The 25,873-nt window shown below is 40.9% G+C and overlaps 1 protein-coding gene across 2 annotated transcripts in view; it reads right to left on the reverse strand.

The window, feature by feature from the left end:
* Window positions 1-1,389: 1,389 nt before the first annotated feature.
* Window positions 1,390-25,873, reverse strand: part of ap3b1a (adaptor related protein complex 3 subunit beta 1a) — a 64,252-nt gene continuing 39,768 nt past the window's right edge. For both annotated transcript variants that reach the window (XM_078270823.1, XM_078270822.1), the window contains exons 23-27: window positions 20,236-20,464; window positions 15,921-16,005; window positions 15,139-15,236; window positions 11,735-11,873; window positions 1,390-2,498 (exon numbers count right to left, since the gene is read on the reverse strand). In XM_078270823.1, coding sequence (XP_078126949.1) covers window positions 2,345-2,498; window positions 11,735-11,873; window positions 15,139-15,236; window positions 15,921-16,005; window positions 20,236-20,464 — 705 coding nt within the window. In that variant the 3' untranslated portion in view covers window positions 1,390-2,344. The remainder of the gene's footprint in view (window positions 2,499-11,734; window positions 11,874-15,138; window positions 15,237-15,920; window positions 16,006-20,235; window positions 20,465-25,873) is intronic.

Here is a 25,873-nt window from a genome sequence, read left to right on the forward strand (position 1 = left end):
GCGTTGGATTGGCTTCAGTTTGCTAAGAGCATCTTTACTCAACAGTCGAGCTGAAGCCCTTTCATCATCCTCATATGTCTTCTACTGCCGAATATTAACTTTAAATAAATCCACACAGCTACAATACACTTTTATCCCAGATCTTAACTTGGGTTCTACACTTTGCAGCTAAGACACCATCACTTTGTTGTGCTGTTACTACTCTTAATACCGGCTCTGCGGAACAACACACATTTTTATGACTGGCTCTCTATTAAACATTAATATTGTTGGTTAACAGCACAGGGCCGCAGTTTGGGGGGGCTTTACAGGCACAGTGAAAACGCAAACCTTTATGTTGTCGTTTTGTCTGTCAGTGTCTTTTTTAATTTGTTTCAAAATAAAACCCAGGTTTTTCTAAAGATTCTTCTAACCATCTGGGTAAAACAACACTGTCACAGTCTGATGCGTAAAAAAAAAGAAGTTTTTCACCCCTCAAATTGCGATGGTGGTTACAAATCCAGGTAGACAACAATAACGTGTGTCCTTGCTCTTTTTTGCGCGACAAGATCGAACACGTTATTTTCACGTTATAGAAACTGACACCTACTATAACTAATAATATAATGCTTAAAGTTTGGTTGACATTCAAATGAAGCAAATACATATCTAAGTTCCGGCTAACAGACGGAATATCTTTTCATCTAGATGGTTTGAGGACTCTTCGAGCAGTCTGGAAAGCTCTTCAGTACAGCGGTTAAGTGTGCAACAACATTCTGGGTTTTTCAAAGATCGGTAGGGATTTCTTTTTTTCTAGTAGCTGTGTGACTCAAAAGTAAAAACATGAGAGGCAGACACTGGGACTACAGACGCTTATGTTTATACTGTAGTCACCATTTCTGATGGATTGATACCTAACTGCGTTTGTGTGAGAAAATCTGTTCTGGAATTAAAACGGTTTGAATTTACAGGAATTTTCATTAAATGAAGCGGCAGTTTTGTATGTCACAAGGACATATTTATTGGGATTTGCATGAATGTTGTAGGCTACTTACTACAGTATATTTGTGAAAAATCAGAAACATTTTGATGTAAACTTTGGGAGTGATAACTCTTTTGCTGGGGCCCAGACTCACTGCTTTCCTACTCCTGGTTTAAAGGATACAACACAGTGGATGGAAACATGGGAGGAGAAAGAGAAGAACATATGTCAGCAGGTGGAGTGACAGATTCATCAAAATCATGATGTCATGATTAGCAGAGCTCATCATTAACGATTTTGTGTTCCAGCCATGTTCATCTAAAACGACCATAAATCACAGCACAGAGACGTTGGAGAGACGCCGTCGGGTAACGCGGCCTAAATCAAACCGAGGAGCGTCATTACTAGCAAGACACAAACAAATAAAATGTTTGTTTTAATAAATTCACTTTTTATTGTTCAGCAAAAGCCATACAAATAAAAAGACCTTGTTGATTTAAGTCTAACATATACGTTTGGTTTTTCTAAATTACATTATTTTCACGTAGAAGGCACAAAAGTGATTTGGGGGCAGTGTAAAGACTGGAATGTAACACTACATCAGGGGCAGAGGCTAGTTTGTAGTTGCAGCAGCTTGCAAAGGTTTGTACTGTCATGAGAGTGTTTAGATGGGTCCAAATGGCCTGGAGGAATCCTCCTTTTCTCTTTTTCGCACTAAAGAACAAATTCCAATCAATGCAAACACAGGGTCGCTTGGCTCGGAGATCAATGTTTTAGTGGAGTATCTCAATCAGTGTAAACATTAAACGGACAAATTGGCCTGTCGCGCTGTGAGTGAGGCAGCATTATACTCGTTCTCCCAAAATGTGCAGCTGTTTGTACATAATAATACTTGATCAAATCCATAAATTGCATGCAATTTAAACAGTCACCACCGAGGTCAATGATCAGTTGGTTTGACATGACTGGATGGAGTAGTGTCATGTTGAGGAGTGACTCATAATGGACAAGGTAAGGCTAAAGCCCACTATCACGTCTATGATGCCTTCTGTGTGTTTTAAAAAGAGGATCATCGCTTTATTCAAGACCTTCACAAAGTTATTCTTGCGATTCAAGACAATTCTTTAAAAAAAAAAACAACAACAACACAGACCATAAAAACAGGAAGAAGCTCTTCCTTCCTTCTTCTTCCTTTGTTTCCAGTTCTTTCTCTGTGAGTGACACAAGTTCAAGCTCTACTTCTTCGGTGCCATGTGTTTGCCAGTACTGCTCGAATTGTCCCAAACCACAGAAATAAAATACATGAAATCTTTAATGAAGTGCTGTTCCCCTTTACTAAAGGGAGTAGGGAGGAGGAGGGGGGGTGGGGAGGGAGATGTGACTCTACGCCTGAGCAAGGGCTTGTTTGAGGTCTCGGAGCAACATGGACGCCATGACGCTCTTCTCTGTGTTGATAGTAAGCAGGGCAGTGGAGGACTCCTTCAGCTCCAGCGACACCAAGACCAGGGCCCCGCTGCTGACTGTCCGCCCGGCAAACCTGCAGGTGAGTAAAAAAATAAAAAAATAAATAAAAAGGCAGGTCAGCTTCACAAAACCACTATGAAAAATGAAAGGAGCCTTGCGTGTGCCAGGTGTTTGTTTGTTGTCCTCACTCTCGTTTTCAAGCTGAACAGCCAATCAGATGAATAGGCTGTATGACCGACGGCTGACAGCCGCTGTTGAATCGGCCGGAAAAAGGCCAATAAAGGCCGACGAAGGCCGACGCTTGGCGACGGTGCGGGGGACACCGCACAAACTAGGCCGACGGTCGGTTTGACAGACTGATACTGAGCTGTGTGGCCTTAAAGGGAGACTTCACTCGACAGTTTTCCATGGAACTAATTTCTACCAAAGAAATAGTTCCTATGAAAACTGTTGACGACCTGTTCTGTGGTTTATCTAGAGTAACAGGTGCAGCGTTTCTGGAAAGAGATGCAACTTCAAGTAACTTTTTTCAGTGCTGTGAGCACCACAGACAAAATTCTATTCACCTCCATTGTGTCGAGGTGGAGGCAGAAATTTCAAAGACAGATATCTTAAAATAAAACCTAAGCATGGTATATACCATTAGGGGTGAGTAAGACAATATGTTTTTTTGGAATTTGTTTGACACAAAGGTGACAAAAAGAAATCCAGACACATCGCACTGATCCCAATTTCTAAACAGCTACTGACTGTTTCCATCCACCTGTCAAAACCAATCTTATTAGGGCTGGGTGATATGACGATACACTTTATCTTTATGTTATTTGACAGGGACATTGCATATTAATAAACATTTCTGTAAATATGCCAGATTTAGCAAAAAGGCTAAAATTTGCAGTCCCTGGCCAGATGTTACAATAGGCTCCCTAAAAAGCAAATCAACAACACAAGAGGGGTTGAGATCGTCAAAACCATTTAAAATGTCTGTTGTATGTATTTTTCAGGATATTGTCAATAGCGGCCGAACTCCGTTATGGTAATATTGACGTCATTTGGACGATGCTTTACGTTCTGATTGTTATGTTCATTTTGCACTAAGGTACTCAGTTCTTTTTATTTGTCAAGTATTTAAGTCACACAGGAGTACATAAAAATAGGGTTTACAATTTCATATAGATTATGTATTTATTGAATTACCAAAAAAACAAATGCTATGTTAGGGCTGGGCAATATATCGATATTATATCGACATCGATATATGAAGCTAGATATCGTCTTAAATTTTGGATATCGTAAAATCGTGATATGACATAAGTGTTGTCTTTTCCTGGTTTTAAAGGCTGACTGTAAAGTGATGTCATTTTCTGAACTTACCAGACTGTTGTAACTGTTCTATTATTTGACTTTACCCACGTAGTCATTATATCCACATTACTCATTACTGATGATTATTTATCTAAACGTAAATGTAAATATTTTGTGAAAGCACCAATAGTCAACACTACAATATCGCCGCAATATCGGCATCAATGTATTTGGTCAAAAATGTCGTGATATTAGATTTTCTACATATCGCCCAGCTCTATGCTATATCCTGATAAATATCATTATTGAGCTACGAAATTATTTATATCCAGATAGAAGACTTTGGCCATATCGCCCAGCCTTAAATCTTACGTGAATTTTTTTATATCTGCAAAAATATCACCCTGGTTGAAGTAAGCAAACAGGTTTTGTAAAAAATGAATCAAACTTATTCAACAATTGATAATTACTGGGCAGTATGATGGTGTCAGAGATTTCACGCTTCTGAAAATAAAAACAAAGATATCCATTTTTCTAACAGAAAAAAAAGTTTGTTCTAGAATGAAACCCATTTGTACACTGAACTTAGCCTACTTAATTACTTTTAATATATTTTTATTCTTGTTATACAGTATATGACGTTTATGAAATTAAAATGTAATGCAGTGCTTAATCTCTTTATCAATGAAAGCTGTGAAGCCAATAGTTGACTGCTACATCAATAAACAGTTAACATATATAACAAACATCAGGCACCTTAACAAAATGAGATAAAATGTGTTGCACTGCTGACACACTTAACTCACATTTCTCCCCCAAATCTGTAAATCGTCACGTTAGAAAAGTCTCCAACACCTCACACCTTGTAATTACTCTAAATTAGTGAGTGAAACACAGAAGGAAAATGATGTAACAAGAAATATAGCGAGCAGAGTAACAGACAGTCCATTATCCTAGCTGACTAAAGAGCCATTAGGGGTGAGACACGCCCTTCATGCCAGTCAAACAGAATCCAGCCTGTTTTTATGGACTCTGGTTGTCTATGAGTGTGTGGGAGCCTCTAGACCAGTATGGGGGATGCCCCGTCCCACCGGCTCCCTCTGGACCATTGGGAGAATTCTTGGTCCACCGTTTCCTAGGATACCGTCCCTGCATACTGGGGGCAAACCTGGGCACACATGGTCCCCATTGAGAGCGCTAACAAGAGGCAGACAGGGGCTATGACCCAGAGTGACCCTCTTTGAGGGCGACGGAGCCGAGCCGAGCCCCCTCTCCCGCTCCCCTCAGGCCCTCTGCATCTCTGAGCCTCACGTGGCTAACACCCAGCCATCTGCCTCCATTTAGCACTACATCCCTGCAACAAAGACCCCCCGTGGCAGCCCGCTTAGGCCTGACAAACAGCCTACAAAGAGCCCCACTTAGGCTTGACTAAAGCCTGTGAAGAGCCCCCACAGGACGGCCTGGACAGGCGCCGTCATAGAGCGCCGTGCTGCACGGCAGGAGCAGCTAGCACGTCCACCAATTAGCACGCCCACGTTAAAGACAGGGGGTGGGGAGGGCTGAGGGGACATGCATACACAATGAAACGGCGCTGGCTCACAAACGTAGTGTGTCTGGGTGTGTCTCTGGGGAGCTGCTAAATTACCATCAACAGAGGAGAGGGAGTTTATCAGGGAGCTCTCAGGGAGGAGAGAGAGAGTCCTCCTCAGGCTTAATTAAAATATTAGCCACTTCAGCAGGAAACACAAGCCATTCAAGTAGAGGATTAATTTCTCTCAAAAAAACACCAACCTCTTTGCTTCTTTAAATAATTCAGGGGTTGTATATCAATCCAAATTACTAATTATGGGAATTCAAGATGTGTGCTCTGTCATAATCCGTTCCAACCTTTATAAACAACCAAAATAATCCTATTTATGCAACAACAACAAAAAATATCTTTTTGTTTCCATTCAACACACAATCATGAAAACAGGTACAGTAAACATACATGGGAACATCCGGTTCCCTTCAGCCTTTCTCTTTGCCCCCACTGTCAGCAGCTTAAGGTGTCTATGTGGTCCCCGTGGCTTTGCTAATGGATTTAGGATATAAATCTATCATTTACTCAGCCAGTTAACACTACCCCGAGGCTGCTTTCATTTTGTCTCAGGAGACGCTGCTGTGGGCCTTTGTTTGTGCCAGTGAAAGAAACAAGAGCATGTTTTGATTGCGTTTGATTTCCAACCGTATTTGCTTTGAATATTTTCACTTTGCGGTTTGTGGACGTGTGCACGTTCAGGTGCAAAGACCAGATCTACAACCCATCTAACACAACATCAGTGCATTTTTAGGGACTAGAAGGGTAAGATTAAGGACAAGCGGGCCTTAAACGGGTCATTGGTATTCTTCTGCACTCTTCACATACTGGGCTAAACACTGGATTAATTGCAGTGTATGGAAAGAAAAGCAAAGCATAACCCCTGGACTTAGAGCAGGCGGATTGGCATCGATCGGCAGGGCTGCAGCTAAGCATCACTCTCCAATTATCTGTGATTCTCCTCAGTGCAGAGGGCCTGTGTGTGCCATCTGCCTCTCCTCCACCCTGCCACTGCAAACACAAAATGGGCTTCACCTTTGCATTCACCCGCACGCAGAGAAGACACAGGAAAGGACGCAGAGGATTCTGCAACCAAGAATGAAGGACTTAACCCACAGCGGGTACACAAGCCCCCTGCATCTTAAGTAAACATTTGACCAGCTTTGACTCTCTGGTATCAAAGCTTGTCAGGTTAAAAAGATTTGTGCATGATGTTTTCTCTAAAATAGAAACCCAGAAAAGCGGAGGCCAAATGTGTGGAGGCTGCGGCGGGGTATTATTGTTCCATCCTACTGTTTGGCCAGGTGGACAAGTGGAGAATTGTCCTTCAACTGAGTGGTCAGTGAGGCCAGACCAGAGCCGAACACATGCGAGCAGACTCAGACCAGGCAGATGGCCAGAGCTATTAGCTCCAATTAGAATCAGGAACCCTCAACACATCTCCAGAGCTCGGCCATACGGACAAACTGCAGCGCTGCGCTCAAAGGGCAGAGAGGCAGACAGACGTGAAATGAAGGAGAGGACAAACAGACCACAGAAGCTGATGGGAAACAAGATGGGAAGTAGAGACACAAATTTAATCCAATGAGGAATTAAGGAAAATGTTACCTACAACTGAGTGAAACATGTAAATGGGACTGCATGTTGCATCATCATCATTGTCTATTAACAACCACATTACAACAGTTACATTACACTACTGGTATCATCTGACCATAGATCATAAGCCATACTGTGTGCTGAAGTGATCTACAATAAAGAGACCAGACATTTGATTAGTCAGGTTATAAATGATAGTCAATTACATTTTAAATAGGAACAAGAATTCAACTTCACAGGAAAAAAAGGAAAATTCTGTGTTTCGAGAAACATCATTTAATTATATCAAAGTGTAAAGAGAAAGCATAGCTTATAAATCAAGGGGTTCATTTTTTATTTATTTTTTAAATTAGGCTCTAACCAGAGCGTTTGGCAATGCATGCAAAATTCGATCAAATTTGCTTTCAAACGGACTGAAAAATAGAGCACATTTATTTTATTCCGCCTGTTTAGACATAAACAAGAACAGCGTTTTCTACATTTGCTTTCCTGCTTGATTTATTGCCATCCTCCTTTCTAGCAATCAATTTCTGTGTTTCAGTGGCATCCCCCTCCGCTCGGCCTCGACGCCTGTTTGAGAGAAGCAGTGCTGCACCCTGCTGATAAACAAGAGGAGTGCAGGGATGCAGAGGTGCAGAGGGGGAAAGGCGGGCAGTTGCCTTGTTAACCAGAACCTGTGTTAACTCCAATACTGCAATCTATCACACAAAGTGCCTGAGGTCAGTTTAAAGCGCAGTCAGTATATGTTGCCAAATGTACCATTCTTAGGATTCATGTTGAATCCATTATTTCTACATTAAAGCCAAACTCTCACTCCTCTGAGGGCAGATCCTTTGTGTGATCCTACCCGGATTAGAGAACCCTTTCTCTGGGGAGATCAAAGGAGAAAAAGAAGGGTCCTGGATGGAGGTTACCTCACACATCACTTTTAATGCCAAGTGACCTCCACAATAAGCTCTCAGTGGGTGTATCCGATCAGATCGATCGATCACTCTGCTCTGTGTGTGCGTTATTCAAAGTATGCACAGCAGCAACACACAAAAACACTACGATTAAAATGACCAGGGCTGAAACCATTAGTAGACTGGCAGAAATTCAATTATCAAAAGGGCCACATATTATCTGGTCCCAGATATCCCAGATGTGTTTTGTATGATTGTCATTTAATATTTTGGGGTTTTGGACTGTTGTTCAGTGAACCTGTGATGGGCTTTTTTTTTATTATTTTTTTTTTAAGTTTTCTGGTATTCGTTGTAAAATATTCAACAGATTAATCAATAATGAGAATAATCGTTAGTTGAAGCCCTTTTTATGAGACAACTCTTGGGTTGTGGGGAGAGGAAAATGTGTGGAAAAGCCCTGGAGTACAGGAAGTACAGCTGATGAATGAATAAATGAATTTCTTTAATTGGTCTGCAGAAGTTATGAAACATATGGAAAAGGAAGCAGTTTCCAAATAAAACAAAAAAACTGGGTGACAGATTAACAAAACGCTCCTGCATCGAGTTGGCAACTTAAAAGAGCAATCATAACTAGGGCTGAAACTATTCATATATTTATTACTGATTGTTCTAACGATTATGTTCTCCATTTATTGTTTATAGAATATCAGCAGACAGTGAAAAATGCCCGCCATACGAGCCTGTGTTGACATTTTCATGTCTTCTTTTGTCTGACCAAAGAAAAGTAAGAAAACCAGAACATATGCACATTTGAGAAGATGAAACCAGTGATTTTTGTGCCTTTTTTGCTTTTAAAATTACTTAAATCATTCATTCATTGTTGCAGATTAACTTTATGTCAATTTAATCATTGTTGCAGCTTTAATCAACAAAACAAAAATTCAATCAGTTCATTATTTGAACATGTGCAGTCACTGGCACCAAATCAAAACCATAGACAGATTTAAAGTTCTTTACGACAACTTCTCAAAGACAAAGCTGTCAAACCTGCCTGTTACGTTTGAGTAGACAAGGACTGGGGATTTTTTCAGCAAGGAACTCCATCATCTCCAATAAACAGACCTCCTAAGGACAGCGTGGAAGAGCCGGTCATCACCAGCCGACAACATGGAAGAGAGCGTCTTCATTATTATAAGACTACGGGGCAACCTTGGGAGACTGTCTTCCTCTTTTGCTGTCACAGAAGCAGGAGCGAGATTGATAGCATGGAGTCATTTGAGCTATTGGTTATTCTGAATGAAATATGGGCGTATTGGATGCAGGCCTCTCCCACTGGCTAACATTGATTTCCACTCACTCTTTCAGCTCTCTGTGCCCTTGTGCTACTGTCTCCCGCTTATTCTTTCACTGTGACTTCCTCACTGTCCCTTACTTACCACTGTTTCCAACATGTTTCCTCTATTTCTATAAAAAGATCTCCAACACAATAAATTAATTAAAAGACGAAGAGACAGAGTGTCTGTCTGCACATAGTGAGGTAATAAAAAGAGGGACAGACAGAGGCGAGCAGGAGGAGGACAGAGCATGGCGCAGAGGGATGAAAGACAAAGAGGAAGTGAAAGAGAGACAGCGGTGTGGAAGGAGACACAGATGGGGGTGCAGAGATGAAGTGAAAGAGAGACAGAGCAGGAAACAGAGGGAGAGAGGGAGGTCTAATTATCTATCAGGTGTTCGGGTGTGCGTGACAGAGGAGGAAGCTCATTAGCACACTCTGTGTACACCAATTACACAGCCAGGCTTCTCAGGGCATTCCCCTGGCATGTCTGTGTGAGGCTGCTGGGGGACACACACAGACACTTTCACTCTATGATACCTGCATGCACACTGTTTAACTAAACTCCACAGAAAAACACAATTATAACGGGCACATTCATTTTCCCACTCTCATAAAGAACAATCTTACTCCGGATGTGAATTTGTATGTGACTCACAAAATAGTTTCACGGTAAGATTCTGGTTATGCATTTGATCATTTACTGATATGAAGAAACGTGTGTTTCTTCTTGCTTGCTGCACAATTATCAAATTATTGTTGGGTTCAATTTGTCCGCGAGTGTTAAAAGCTATTCGGCCATGCATCTCTGCAGTCAAAATATTCAGTGGATGTTTCCATCCACTTGGGGCATTTTAGGAACATGATGTTTAAATCTCAATCTTTTTAAATGTACATTAAGTGGTCTTTTTTTCTTCACTTATTTTTAGCATTTATTTCATTTGTATGTCTGCATTTCACATCATGTTTTAACATCCTATATAATTGTTTCTCACTATCTTGTATTATTTTACATGTACTCACATCTCCTTTGAAAATAAAATGAGATCTCAATGGGACTCAACGGATTCAATAAAGAGGTTATATTTGCTGTATAACTTCCCACACTGAATAATCCCAAACTACTGGAGTCAACAATGTCTTTATGTGAGCTTTAATACAAAGACGATTGCTTCACAGAAGCCTAACCCTACAGTCACATTAGCTACAAGAGACAGAGACGAAGCGAGAGGCTACCATTCATTTTCAATGGGGGTGGCCGTTTGCCAGCGACAAGCGACGAGCTTGCCGCTGCGACGAGCAAGGCGGGGCCAAAATAGACAAGAAGTCTATTTTGTACAAATGCTGAGCGATGCGACAAAGCGACTGCCAATCGGAGTGAAGGCAGCGTGACGTATGTCAGTGGCTCGAGTCGAAGAAAATAATTCAAGATGGCGGAAAACGCTTCAGGACATCGTATTTATGTATATATCTGATGTGTTTGGAATTTTATCTCATATATTTTGTTACTTTTATCGAGAAATAAATACTTTTTTAAATTCAAAAACATCGTTCTTGTGACTTGACAATACCTCTGAAGTGACTTGTAAGACGTGGTTGAAGGTAGCACCGGAGAATTTCTATTCACTGTTGCCAAGCAACCAGGAGTAGGCTAGGCACGCCCAGGAGCGCCCACAAGCGAGTGCATGTCGCTCTCTTTTGTAGCTAATGTGACTGTAGGGTAAGGCCTGATGCTAATGTCACACTACATCACACAACCCAAAACCTCCTTTTCTTCCTCGTCTTAAGCCTGAATTGCACTGGAATACAGGATCAGAGTGAGTCTGTACTGACTTTGTAGATTTGGGGAAGTTATAACTGTCGATAATGATTATTGGTCCACCCTGTGCCACCCCATTTAAAAAATCCTGGAATCGCCCCTGGCTGGCTGTAGCCTTGTATCTAATGAACAGAGAGTGAGAGTGGTATCAATCCTCTCATCTAACTTTTGACAAGAATACGAATAAGCATATTTTCCAAAATGTCAAACTATTCTTTTAAAGATTTGTATGATCGTTGATATTTATGGCTCGTGTCTGGTCAAATCTCAAAGGACTGCTGACACAGTAGAGGCACAATCAAGACAACAAAGCCTAGCAGGTTATGTGCCTTCACCTTGGAAAGCTGTATGTATTCATACGATTGGGCAAGGCTTATATAGCAAAACTGTAAATAGTGCCGGACCAAAACTGCATACAGATATTAATATCTGAGAGTTTTACATTTTAAAGTAGTTTTTTTTTTTAACGCAACTTAACAAATAAAACAAATGTTTTTCGTTTAGTGTGAAATGCTCCGTCAAAGGTCTCATAAACGCTGGCTGGTTTGGATTAAACATGGAAGACATTACAATGTTGTAATCAAGATGAAAAAACAACAACTGACATTTAGCTATGTAAAATCAGGCTGTATATCAGTGTGTTACACGCCATAAATTATCTGGATAAATTATCTGAATATAAAAACATACAACCGTAAAAAATACAGTGCGTGAAAATGAAGAATTGGATTATGGCGGTGAGCTGAAAGATGCACATTCGTGGACAGTTTACCTGTTGAAGTTGTTTCCGCTGGATGAGACCACTCCTACGTTTGCCGCGCACAGGACCTGCTTGCTGATGGCCTGGCTGGAGGTGTTTGCTGTTGCCATGGTGATGGTTGCCGATGTCTCATTCATGCCCAGGAGCTTACCTGAGAGGATGCAAAATGTTTAGCACAAATAGAAGTTAAATTCTAGTACTACTGTAAATTAAATGTATTTGTGCAGGTTAATCTTAGACTACATATATAACCCCGTATAGACGATGCACCATGACGTCTCGCTAACACAACAATCACTTCCGTGTAGACAAATGACAGTAGATTTGAATTGTGGAGTGTATGTGAAATTGGAAAACTTGTTTATTTCTGTTGTCATTTTCAGCTGTAACTGTAACGTTTAAAGATATATAGTTAAACACGGAGGTCCGATCTATTGGACTTTTCTGCTGTGCTTATTTGCTGTACTGTGTTGCTTTGCTAGAGTCTTTGATAAACCAAATCTAGCGTTACGAACAGCAACATCTCACCACCGGTCGGACTGACTGCTAGTTTGGGTGGTGTCATTTTCTTTAGTCTGTAGTCCAACAGGTAAATTAGGTCTCCAACCTAACGTTAGTGAAAGTGTTGACATATGAAAGTATCAAACATGCATTTTAGATGAATGAGATGAGAGTATATCCAGTTGTTCAATGTTGTTAAAATGTGTGTACGGGAAACAGGAGTTTCCATTATAATTGGGTCTGATGGATGTATTATTTTAAGTTGGGTCTATACTACCATAAATACAATTCCACAGTCAAGTGTTTGTATGTATATAAAATGTTCATTAACTTGCTGTATACAATGTATTTTGGGACCTGGTTTTAGGAGGGACAGTGATGGAAAAATAAGATAAAATAAACTAGCACAAAAAGTAAGGAAATTTGCGTTTGGTAGATTATTTCTCTGTGGTAACAATGCTTTTTGGCAATAAATCTTATACCGTTGGAAAGCCTGTTTAGTTACCTTTCAAATGGTGCCCCATTTGTAGGGAACATGCATTTGTGGGATGAGCAGCAGCGCTGAGTATGTGGGTTGTGCCCATGAAAAATTTGCCAAATGTTCTCTGCCAACGCCAAACAGCGTATTCTGCCATTGACTCGTTTGGTGTTTGGTGGATTGGATGATTGAAGTTTGAAGAAACAAGACATATTGTCAATTTAACAGTTTATTCATTTCACAAACAGGAGCCTCAGTAGCGTGTGGAAGAACCATACACAGCCACAACAGCCTGGCACCTCCGCCTCATGCTGGTCACCAGCCTGGTCACACACTGCTGTGGGATGGCATCCCATTCTTCAACCAGCATTTGTCGCACGTTAGCCAACATGGTTGTGTTGGTCACTCTGGCATGAACAACATGCCCAAGCTGATCCCACAAGTGTTCAAGGGGTTTGAGGTCAGGACTGCTGGTTGAAGAACGGGATGCCATCCCACAGCAGTGTGTGACCAGGCTGGTGACCAGCATGAGGAGGAGGTGCCCCATTTGAAAGGTAACTAAACAGGCTTTCCAACGGTATAAGATTTATTGCCAAAAAGCATTGTTACCACAGAGAAATAATCTACCAAACACAAATTTCCTTACTTTTTGTGCTAAGTTTAGATTTAGATGGTAACTAAAATGGGGGAGGAGTGCCTTCTTTAATCATGCAAAGAGACGAGGCAATCATGCACGTGAGAGGCAAAGGGCCAGTACACGTGCACTAAGTAATGAGCAAGGATTTGAGAGAAAGAATGGAGATAAATATGGACAAGTTAGGTAGAAATAAAAGAGGCAAATACAATGACAAACCTGTAAACTGAAATAATTAACTTCACTTAATTGGAATAAAGATGCAATTTGCTAAAGAGAAAAGGGTCCAGCAAAGTCAGTTGTTCCACTCGGTTTTGTGTCTGAGTGCAAGGTGTATTCAGTAGATCTCAAAACACAGTGAATGACAATTAATTAAGGCAGAAGCAGCATTATGCAAGCACTTAAGAGCATACATATGAGTATGCTCTCAGCTCTCAATAGCTGCCACATTACGTAGCTCTACAGGTGTGCTGTGCTTTGTGCGTTTGTGCAGGAAATACCATTAAGTGCTTCATAAGAGGCAAGAATTTTTCATGACAAAGGTGAGGAAATGTTAATTAGCAGCAGGCTACAATGATTTTATTTCACTTTATAAATATAATATATGAATACGACATAGAGGAGACAAACACTCTAATTTTATGATTTGAACTCAAATCTTTATCACTAAGACCTACAATGTTGTACGATGTCATTAGGCCTGTAAAGTGTATTTTAGATGGTTGCAACTTTATCTTCAACAATGAAATCACCTTTAAAAGAATAAGTCCGGTGATATTATATATTTCACTTATTGTCACTTATTTCACATTTAAATTTAGCATGTGTTTGGTTACTGTCAAGATAGCTTAATTTAGAGCATTTTATACCCCGCTGCATACTGCTCACTTGGTGTTTCTATAGAAAAAGTAACATGCAGAAACTTAACGTGGCCTATAACGATGGCATCAGACTGCTTCTTAAACTTTAATGATGATGTATTGCCAGCCAAATGTTCGTAAATGTCCGTGTGCCCACCTGCTCTGCCATAATACCAAATCTTAAGTACCGATATACGTGCAGGCTGAAACTATATAGTTGTTCTTTTTTAAAAGATTGTCTCATGTAGAGACGGACTAAAACATTGTTGCTTCGTTGGTTAGAGACGCCCTAAAAACACTGTGGCTTGGTTTTGTAGGATTTGCTGAAAATATAGGATATCCCCAGCCTTATCCTTTAAATCATAATATTATCATAAGATGCTGATTTGTGGGCGCCTGGATAGCTCAGTTGGTAGAGCGGGCGCCCATATATGGAGGTTAACTCCTCGACGCAGCGGGCCCGGGTTCAGGTCCACCTGCGGCCCTTTGCTGCATGTCATTCCCCCTCTCTTTCCCCTTTCATCTCTTCAGCTGTCCTGTCAAAATAAATGCCGAAAATGCCCACAAAAAAAATCTTTAAAAAAAAGATGCCATTTGTGAAACGAGTACACGGTCACTTGGACCAACATAAAAAGACAATTCTTTTATTTGCGAGCAAGCAGTCTTGAAATATTTCTACCCATTGTTAATAGCAAAAACATACTTTCAACTTTTAACAATAACACATACTACAGCAACTCTGCAATTTCTCCCTTGATATTTCTGTCATTTTTCAGCAACATTTTACAGTATACGGCCATGTACATATATGGTTAAAGCAGCAGTTTGTGTGCATCAAAGAATATGAATTAGTAGAACGATTCAAGTTTGTATTTAGTGATTATCGATGTGATTTAAGGTTACTAACAAATACACGTTATTTTGCAAACACTTTTGAACCCACCTTGCTCCTTGCTAAAGTCCTGTTCTGTCATGGTACTGGGCATCAATAACTCTCCCACAGCAGGCTGGATGGACACACTGAACTGGTCCTCCTTGGTGCTGAGGGAGGAAAACATTAGTAAAGGAAAAGTTACTTATTTACAGGATGTCAAAAAAAGCACTAATCTTGTAAATTAGGACAATGTTCCATTCTGCTCTGGTCTCCCTCTCTTCAAATACATCTTAGTCTGAATAGACAGATGATGACGTGGGGTATAGTTTGCGTGTTTTGTGCACTTGTGTGTATTCATGCTTTGTTTGTGTATTAAATGTTTCTCTTCTGATTGCCTTGCAAACCACGCTCTGTGAATGGCATTTTGGGCCAGATTGATTCCCCCATCCTGAACAGATTTTCTGATAGGGTTATTGATCAGCTGAGCAGCACTGCCGATGGCATTCAGCAGGTTGATTTGAGCAGGGGCTGATTACTGGAGGAATAATTGTTATCCCAGTGAACTCGGATCAATTGTGGCTGATGTCTCACCTGGGAGTGCTGGCACAGAGCGGGTAGGAAAAGGAGAATTACCAAAGAACAAATGAGAGAGGAAAAAAGGTAAGAGAAGATATAAATGAACGCAAGAGAACGAGACACGTAAGGGAGCTGTGATGATAATATCTGGAGACACAGGATGAGAGCAGTAAGAGAAAAAGTGTAGTGAAAAAGATGTACAACTGAGGGTCTGAGAAAAAAAAAGAAAAAAAGAAGCCTGACTGATATGAGCCCATGTCAGGTTGTCGTCTTACCACAACTGGAAGTTGGCTGCTTGTGTCGAGTCGCTGAAGTCAATACCCATGGAAACCGTCACCGAGGCCTCTGGCTCCAGCCGCTCTGAGAAGAGAGGGGAGGAAAGACGAGGGGAGGAAAGGAAGAGTGAGTGACAAGGGCACAGTGTGCAACGTGGGGAAGGATGAAGCAAAGGGAGAGGAGGTGGAGGAGAGGGGGGTGGGTGGGTGGGGGAGTGCAGCAGCAGAGTGGAACAGACAGGCATCCACACCACTTGTGTTTTCTACTTCACAAAGCAAGGCCACCGTGTGTGAGAAATCTATCCTTCAATCTAATCCCCCCCCTCCACACCTCTAGCCTCGGGGAGAAAAAAGAAACATATGAAGGACTAGCATATTTTCATATTTTCAAAACAACAGGCTTGTCAAAGAGAGCATCAGCATCAGGAGAGACAAGGTGAGGGAGACAGATTGTAGATCGGGCAAAATGTGAGCGAGACAGAGAGTTAAGTTAAGCCAAAAAATGCTGAAGAGAGAGTCTGGACAGCTGAATGGGCAGAAAGGAGGAGGGGGGGGGGGGGTAAGGATGAGAAGAACACAGACAGACAGAAACATCCTCCACGCCTCCCCAGTCGGCCTGTGTTTCTCTCTCCGTGGAGCAGGGCTATTTTACTGTATTACTCTTTCCACAGACGGAGAAGAGACTCCAGAGGAAACCCTCTGAAAACAGAGCCATCATGGACTCACTTCCAATCCAGCCTTCACATCTACTCTAACCCACATATTCTGGTTCTACCTAGATTGTAAAAAACAATCTCTGTATCCTTCTCCCTAGTCGTCAGTGTTAATATAAACCATATAACGAACCATTTGGAATACCACTGAAGTAAGGATTTCTATTCAAACTGTGAAGTTACATTTATTCTTCTTTTGGTATAATATACCAAAAGAAGAATAAATGTAACTTAAATATATGATATTTGTTCTAAAACAGAGGGCCAAATTGCAAGTAGTAAGTTAGTGGTTATATGTGTCTTCAAAGGGAATATGCAATTTACATTTAAGAGCAATTTAAGAGGTATACCATGTTCATGAGCTGCCGATTATGCTGATTTGGACAGAGCCAGGCTAGCTGTTTCCACCTGCTTCCAGACTTTTTGCTAAGCTAATGCACTGCTGGCTATAGCTTCACATTTATTGTACAGATTTGAGAGTGGCATCCATCTTCTAATGTAACTCTTAGTAAGAAAGAAAATAAGTTTATTTCCCAAAGTGTGAAACTATTCTTTTAAAGGATAATTTAACAACTTTGGTCTCATCCAATAGCTTTGACCGTATCATAACCATGTACTCCAGAGATCTTCAACAGGGGGTCCCCAGAGTTACTGCAGGGGGGCCATCAATGTATTGTTAATTTTTTTTAAAGTTTTTTCAGTACAGAAAAATACTTTGCATATCTGTAACGTGAGACAGGTGCATCAGAGGGGGATAAGCAGGTCAAAAGTTGCAAAGAAACCCCCGCACACTGTCTAACTTGCAAAAAATAAATGCAACAGTATAGGCACATTTTCAGTACTAGACCATCATTAGGCAAAATGAATGAAGGGAGTTCCTGTGCAACTTTTGAAAGTTTTTTCAAAAATGGAAATGTCTTAACATGAACAAATTATTAGCAAATATAAAATCAGCCTATTTGTGAAAAAAGGCATTTTTTAGTCACTGTGCCACATGTATGTTTAACACAACATGATTTATATAATCATACCAAGAATTATTTTTATAGCTTAGTTTTTAATGCACTAAACAGGTATGTATAAAGGCTTTAGGCCACCCTACATGTTATTGTAGGCCCAGTTTAATATGCAACTCAATTTGATACAATATATGTAGTAGGGGGTCCCTGCTCCATCTCTCTTTCAGATAAGGGGTCCTTGGCTTAAAAAACATTGAAGACCATTGATGTACTCACCAAAGTAGTTGCTGAGATTTAGGAACGCAACAACAACAACAACAATGTCCAATAGGAGCAGTTGTAAGAAAATCAGACTGGTTGAGTATCTAAAACACTTTATTTCCAGGTAAAAATAAAAATGTGTCATTATTGGCACCGATGTTTTCAACAAACAATTTCAGTTTTTACCATTTGTACCGTTTCTCGCCCAAATACATTTGGCTAACCTGGGGGTTTATTTACAACCTGTATGGTCTTCTTGCAATGTCAACATGTTCCCAGATATCTGCAATTACTTTGGTTAATATAGCGTTATTATTACAGATAGAAATGATAACGCAACTAAATAAAGCCCATGCTGTAATAAACTGGAAGTGTCCTTTAAACCTCATAAAGCTACTTGTTTTTTTGTTTGATTTTGGTTTATTAAGTATTGAAGGCAGAGGACATTCCAGCAACTAGTTGTAAATAATTAGTTAACAAGAAAGATAATAATTTAGGGGACCCGTCAGTGGTCAGTAGGCAACTCAAGAAACAGTAGGCAACTCAAAAATACTATTTCACATCAAACTATTAAATTAAGAGTTTAACAACCGTTCACGCAGAGATGAGCAGCAATGGAAAGAAATGAACATTGTAGACGCAATGTAAAATATTTCTTCCTAAATACAAAACCCTGTCATGTATTATCCCCTAACGAATACACACAACACAGCAGTACATAAAGCTTTGTCTGTATTCATCCTCTGCAACTTATCCAAACCAACTCCAGCCACCAGCTCACAGTAGCCAGGTTCAATCGATCCATATTAGCCACTGTTTGGCTGCTTGAGTTCCTTCGATGCCTAATCAATCCCCTGCAATTGACAGTTTTAACGTGCTCCACCGCACACCTCTTCTGTGTGTTTGTGTGTGTGCATGAAAAAGAAAATCTTGAGGGAGCACAGTTCTCAGTCTTATATTAACCCAAGTGTAGCAATCATTCAACAGTGTGACAAGAAATATGGAGATGGCGCATGTTTGTTCGTCCTGATCGATACTAATGAACAGGGATTAGCTGAAGTAATATTGGCTGTTTTCATGTTGGGGGAAGGGGACAGGGCTATTTGCTGAGCTGATAGCAAACCGGCTTAAACTGATCATTTAATATCTGTCTGAGAAAACAATCATAGCATAGGTAGAGCCGCAGGAATTCCAGAAAGCCATCATGAATAAATAGGAGAGACTGTAGATATTGCACAGATTGTAATAAACGTGGTTGTTTGACATTATAGGAGGAACAACAACAACTATGACATCCTAAATCTGCAAATACTGAGTTCAGGGTGTTGACATACTTGTCACCCACGTGTGTAAGGACTGGCAGCCAAGTTTAAAAAGTTTTAAAAATCGTAGGTCAGTAGTATTACAATAAAAAGAAGGGGAAAAAATAGACTACACAGAAGCTCTAAGGCCACATACTGCACTTTTTCTTTTTAAAGTGATTCTAAATCTGCCAGGCTTTCTTGGGTAATTGGAAAACGGAACAAAATAAAAAAATCAGAAGACCCCTAGCAATTTAAGTATAACATTTTTGTATTTACATAGAAAGTTAATGACACAGAGATAAATAAATAAAAGATATAATATCAAACATTTAACATCACACTTTAAATAATGCTTTTTGTATTTCTAAGTTGTGTTGCAAGTAGTAAGAAAGGTTAGTTTGAAGCAATGCTGCTTGATATGACGATAGAAATCTATCAAATTTTTTATTTGCTGTTTATAGGAAACTACCTCTTTAAAAAGGAAAAGGCTGGCGATATTCTATGCTTGCGTTATTGTTGGCTCTCAAGCCCCAAGCCGATTGGTTCCTACGTAAATCTCTAAAAACAGGTCATAATCATATACTTTCCTTCTTCAAAGGGGTAAACTATTTATTAACAGCGGGGCACTGTAGTTTCTTAACAAACATTACTCGAACAGGAGGAAATAGTGAATTTGTTGGGGACAATTTTCAGCGGCAGATTAATCCACATTTGGTGCTTGAGTATTTGTGGCAGCAGGACGGTGTGTGGGATTGAGTCGAAATAAGTGTGTTTGTGTGTTCATGGTGATAAAGGAACATGTCAGCCAGTGCAGGTGTGGCTCACTGATGAGTTTTTAAAAAACAATGGAGCACTATGGCACAGAGGAAGAAGGTACATCAGGCTATTGATACGTAGGATCAATTTATTGTTGGTTTTTAATTTTTTGCCATGGGATTTGGTGACAATAAGACAAATATAAATATCGGCAGCCTCAAATTTTAATATCACATTTGCTGGCAATGTTACAAATTAATGAGCAACATTGGATTTACCTGGTGTACCTGGAATATTTTACATGTGTGGCACTCGTACTCACCGATGGTGTTAAAGCAGTGGATGTTCAGGCTCGCTGGACTTCGGTCTCCTATATGGATCTCTTCCAGACTGCGGTCTGAGCTGTTGGTCAGTATGACCTGTACGGCCACCATACTGGGCTGGTACAAACAGGGCTGCCTGGAGAAATGGTACTTGGCTGACAGACCTTTTCCTGCCATATGGTGAAGCAGCTCGTAGGTTTTCACAGGGCCGAAAGATGGAGTGGTGACCTGGAGGGACATAGGAAAGACAGGAATAAACCTCAACAAGCACTGATTCTAAGTGGGGTTTTGTACAGTAGTTTTGTGCAAACAAACAACGATGACAACTACATCAAACTTCTTGATTATAAGAGAAATAAAATGCAGTACGGACTGGATTGATCTATGAAGAACTGAACACTGCTGGAAAGAGCCTGAGAGCAGAAGCCGAGAATAAGATGAGAAACACATTGTGCATGCAGAACATTTCCCAGAAGCTCTCCTCCAAACGATATCCAGGGACGCCTTGTACATTACAGTGCAAATGCATCCACACAAGAGAACAGATTAATACAATATTCCAGTCTTTTCATCACCAACCCAAGGGTTGGCCAATAACTCCCTGCCAACCCTCCCTTCATTAATTATATAGGGTAAAGAGGAGCCCATTTAAGAAATGTCCTCAATCAGCCCAGTTAGATGGAAATGGGCTGGATGCTCGGTCAAACCAGGCTGAATGAAAACAACCTCTAATGAATAGAAACACAAGTGCCTGCATGGGCCAAACCTGCCACTCGCAGGCCTATTTAAAAGGGGCTTTTACCTTTTCAGAGGCAGGAAATTGCATTACCTTTGAGAGGTCTAGAAAAGAAAGGAGGTGGATATGGTGGAGGTGTATTCTTTCTCCTAATAACATCTTGCTACTAATGCCGTGTTTCCACTGTACGGTACGGCTCTGCTCGTTTCTTTGGTACCAGTACTTTTCTATTTAATTTTCCACTGCGGATAGTACCCCGTCAATGTAGGCGAGATTCCGAGCTGTAGTGATGCCAGGTAAAACTGCCGTGACATCTTCTTCAACGCGACACGTGCTGAATCCTTTGATCAGCACCCAAACAGAGAAACATCTGCACTTTGTCAACTGCACGCTGTAGTTTTGTTGGCTGTAATTTTTTAAAATCTTGAGTCGAGTGACTAAAACAATTTTGGTCGCTATGGATGGTATCTTGGGTAATAAAAATGCGCCGGTTTGGGCAAGATGTCCCGCGCTAGTGGCAATCAGGGGTCTGCAGTGTTTTAAATCCACCTTCTAGTATCGACTCACTTGGAACCTCGTACCAAAAAAAGTACCAGGTACCAGGTATTATACAGAACTTTTGTTTGAAAAACCAAAAAAGAGCGAGTCGAGTAGAGTCGTAACATGCAAGGGGAAAAGCATGATTAGAGGAACGTTGTTTACACTTTCAGTTTTCCACTTGACGGTGGCAACTGTCAGCTCTCTTCAAAAAGAAAAAGGTAGGTCAGCCCACACAATGCACTAAACATGTTGCACTGTCAAACCTCACATAACAGGCATAAACTTCAGACACTTCAACAACAAAGTAATAAAAAGCATCAGGCAAAGTATGACAACTTTGAGTAGTTTCTTCATGTCATCTGCCTTGAGTGACGGCACTAATTAGTTCAAAACAGCAGGGCGAACAAAGCCTTTTCACACCCTCTACAGCACCTAAATGCGTATGAAACAGAGGCAACACTGCAAAAAAAATAATTGCTATTTATCGCCTCAAAGAGATTAAAAAACAAACAATATAGAAGTCGCAAGAGTGACAAAGAAGAGGGCAAAAAATAGTGAGAAATATCATGTATAGCATTATATGAAAAAAGAACCAGTGCTTTAAAAACAGATCCTGTAAATAACATGACTGAATGACTTAAATGATTAACGTGTGTTAAACTCATTAAGCTAATTGAATATGACTGAAAATATGATATGAAGAAACAGTGGAAACATACCGGCACGATGGTACAGCCCACAGTGTTGACTGGTGTCAGTGTACATTGTGTTATTAAGCTGGATGCATTGGCAGTGTGTTCTGACTCGGGTGAGAATAATGTGCGAGGCATCCGACGACGACCTGTCATGTGGCGTGTTTGAGGATGAAGAATCGGTTTGACATACAACAAGAGCAGTGGAGATGAGTTTCAATGTGTTCACTTCACAGGGCGAGAAATCAAACACTCACTATCATTGTATTGTAGCAGCAAGACATGAAAAAAATTAATACAGTAGTAAATTACTGCAAAGTATAGAAAGTTGACTTGTTGACAAAAAGGGTCAGAGTCTTCTTCAATCCTGTTTACTTATTCTTGATTCAATATGTACAGACCATATTAATTAAATCAGTAAACATTGCTTATCTTAGAGACAATATTTTTAGGTAAAATTGTATGGCCTCTCGTGTATATGTATGCAGATTTATAGTAACCAGGTTACTACAGTGCATGTAAAACACGTTCTTGGATTACCCACAGAGCACCACAAACTGCAGCCTCCAAAATGCATTAGTTTTAGCTCGGTGCATCTAATAAACTGGCAACTGAGTGGATTTGTGACCCGTTTTCAAAGACGAAAGTCTTCAGTAGCAGCGAATAGGCTTGTGGCTGCAGTTTGAGTATCGGATTGGCACCAGTATAAAACATGTTGAAACAATAGCCTGCCCAGGTCACATTAGATACAGGATAAACTATGTGATCACAACACCATCTCTCAGTCCCCTTGACAGAGCAGCAGCGTCTCTTGTGCTCAGACCGCCCAAGCGCCTGTAAAGGAGGTCAAAGAAACATTTGTTGCCGTGTTGCAACGCCGCTGTGCCCTCACAAACGCCCGTCGCTCCAACGCAAGCCTGGAAATTTATCGGGCCACTTTTGGATGCGTCAGAGCAGTCGGTGTCGATAAAGCTGGCCATAATATTTGCCACCCCATCACAACAGAGATTTACCTCCCTGACAGACGCTTCCGGCTTCAAGGTCCTGTCTGTCACCTCGCCACCGAGCAAGCGGCAGCGGCAAGAGAAGGGACGGAGACAGGATAGGGCTTCAAACTGCTTATTATCACCAATTTGACACAGTGGACAGTTCAAGTCTGACACTAGTGCCCACAGAAGCCCCTTCGCTCTTCCATCCATTGTTGCCCTGCCGCACAGCACAAACCCATAACACCTCAAGTGTAAATAAGAGCAGAAGAGGGATGTAACCTTGACTTCTCTGTCAGTCTCCCTTTCTTTCTTTGGCTCCCATTCTCCACCACGGAAAGGAAGGAGGGAGGTGACAATGAGGGAGGAAGTTGATTGAGAGGCTCTATTATGCATCAACTTAAAGGAAGCTCCCGTGATGGATGACACAGACACCAGTCACCTTCAGAGCCCGGACGCCACGCTCCCAACATCCTCTCTGGCAAATGACCTGAAAATCCCGCTGACATATTCAAAAAGGGCCTGGTAGCCTTGTGCCGTGTGCATAAGAGGGCCAATTTAAAAGAAAGTGGTGTGGGGAGTACAGAGATGTATGGGCAGATATTGAAAATCCATTCCTGTTTTTCAGACACTGTCTGCCTCCAACACCACGGACAGGATTTCATTATGCTCTACAAGAGTTGTGAGGATTAAGGTACGGGACATGTGTTTGACTTTAGGGCCTAATTGTTCCCCTCAGTCAGGAGATGACAATTAATTGAGGGGCGTCTCAAAGACCTTGACTGCAAATTGGATTAAATAAATGTTACTACAGCCACCTAAAACTACTTTAATGTAACAAGAAGTCTCTCCAGCACATATAGACAGAGGTTACTTCATTTATGCCAATTTGTCAGTAAATTAGGTATTTTAAAATGATTAATTTTGAAATTTTCCATTAAAAAGCATTAGCAATAATAGAGGATTGTTATTCAGAAACCGTATTGTCCTTCATTTAGCTTTGCAAGTATTGTTAACAAACTGCCAACAGCTTCTTTGTCCAAGTGTGATATTTAATAGAACTAAGGCTGCAACTAATGATTGTTTTCACTGTGGATTAATCAGCTGATTATTATCGTTTGGTCTATAAAATGTTAGAAAATAGTAAACAAAATAAACTTCACTTGTAGATGATGAAAGTATGTTATACATACAATAATACTGGCTACAGAACATGGAAGAAACCAGAGTTTACTTGAGTATTTCCATTCCATTTTCTTCTACATTTCAAAAGGGAAATATACCAATATACTTTTGCACCATTCAATTATTGAGTCCTAAACTTTTTTATTTATTTTTTTAACACAAGTTAACTGGGTTTATAAATTCTATAAGATGTCTTTTCTTTTCTTGAATCTAGAGCAGTGATCTCTAATTCTGTTTTATTTTAAGAATGTCATACCTTAAGTATAATTTGAATGCAGGACCAAAATGAGAGTATTTCTATACAATGGTATTGTTACTTTTGATTGAGTAAAGGATCTGAATACTCACTCACATGACTGGAAGAAACAAGCTCCATAGTACCACAGCAATGTGTTCATGTAGGCATGGATATGGCATCTTATTAATGTTTAAAGATTTCAAAATAAAGGGTTAGGACCCTAATTCACTTGCTTGCAGTAATAAATTAACCAGGTGATTTGATGAGACAAGTCGAACTCTCAGTTGTTGCAGCCGACAATGAAAACACACGTATGACAATCAAGATTTTTAGGGACCGCTGTCATGACCTCCGTCACCTCGGAAAAGGACAAACACAATTGACAAAAGGAGGAAGACAGAAAAGATTAAATGCCAAAACACAAATATACACACACAGACAAAAAACGAGAATGAGAAAAGAAATGCTTCCACAGCTGCATTAAAAAACAAACATTTCCCAAAGTATCCATTTGCTGCGTAGGCTGCTGCACTGGCTATTTCTGTGTGGGCATTTTTTCCTATTTAAGAGGCAATCTCCGCAGTTTGAGTGGCAGCAGGAGGTTTGGAGGGCAGGGGCTGCTATATTCGTGGCGCTTGGGGTCCTTCTGCTGATTCATAATTAGACGTGAACCCCGAGCGCCCACTACGGTGAGGTCAGAGGGGTGAGGAGGGAGGCGGGGGAGGAGAAGGGGGCGAGCTGGCGCCCGCCTGATGGACACCAAATGAACAAATTATGATGGCCCCCTCTGGGCGTGATGGGGTCAAACGCCATGCGCCCCGCCGCTGACAGTTCAATTTCCCCCCAACGCAGGCCCATTCGCTGACTGCTAATTATGAATGAAAAGTTATCAGCCTCAACCACCCCGCCGCACACACGGACAGCGGTCGGAAGAGGTTTGGGGTGGGGTGGGGAGGGTGGCGGGGATTTAAGAGGCATTTGTGAGAGATCCTAATGTCAAAATGTTATTAGAGAGAGCGGTAGCATGCAGAAACTGGGGAGAGGAGGAGGAGACAGAAGAGGAGGTGGGTCAGAGACAGTGACTAGGGTTAATCTAAATGCCTTTGATAACCATGCAGTAATTCTCTAAAAGGGCCCGAGCGCTCAGCTGAGACAGACTCGCTGCCTCTGTGGGCAGATTGCTGAGAAATAGAAATGACACTGGGGCCAGTGTGTGTGTGTGTGTGTGTGTGTGTGAGATATGTAAGCGTGTGCATGCAT

Source organism: Sander vitreus, chromosome 16 (assembly GCF_031162955.1).
Source record: "Sander vitreus isolate 19-12246 chromosome 16, sanVit1, whole genome shotgun sequence".
NCBI lineage: Eukaryota > Metazoa > Chordata > Actinopteri > Perciformes > Percidae > Sander > Sander vitreus.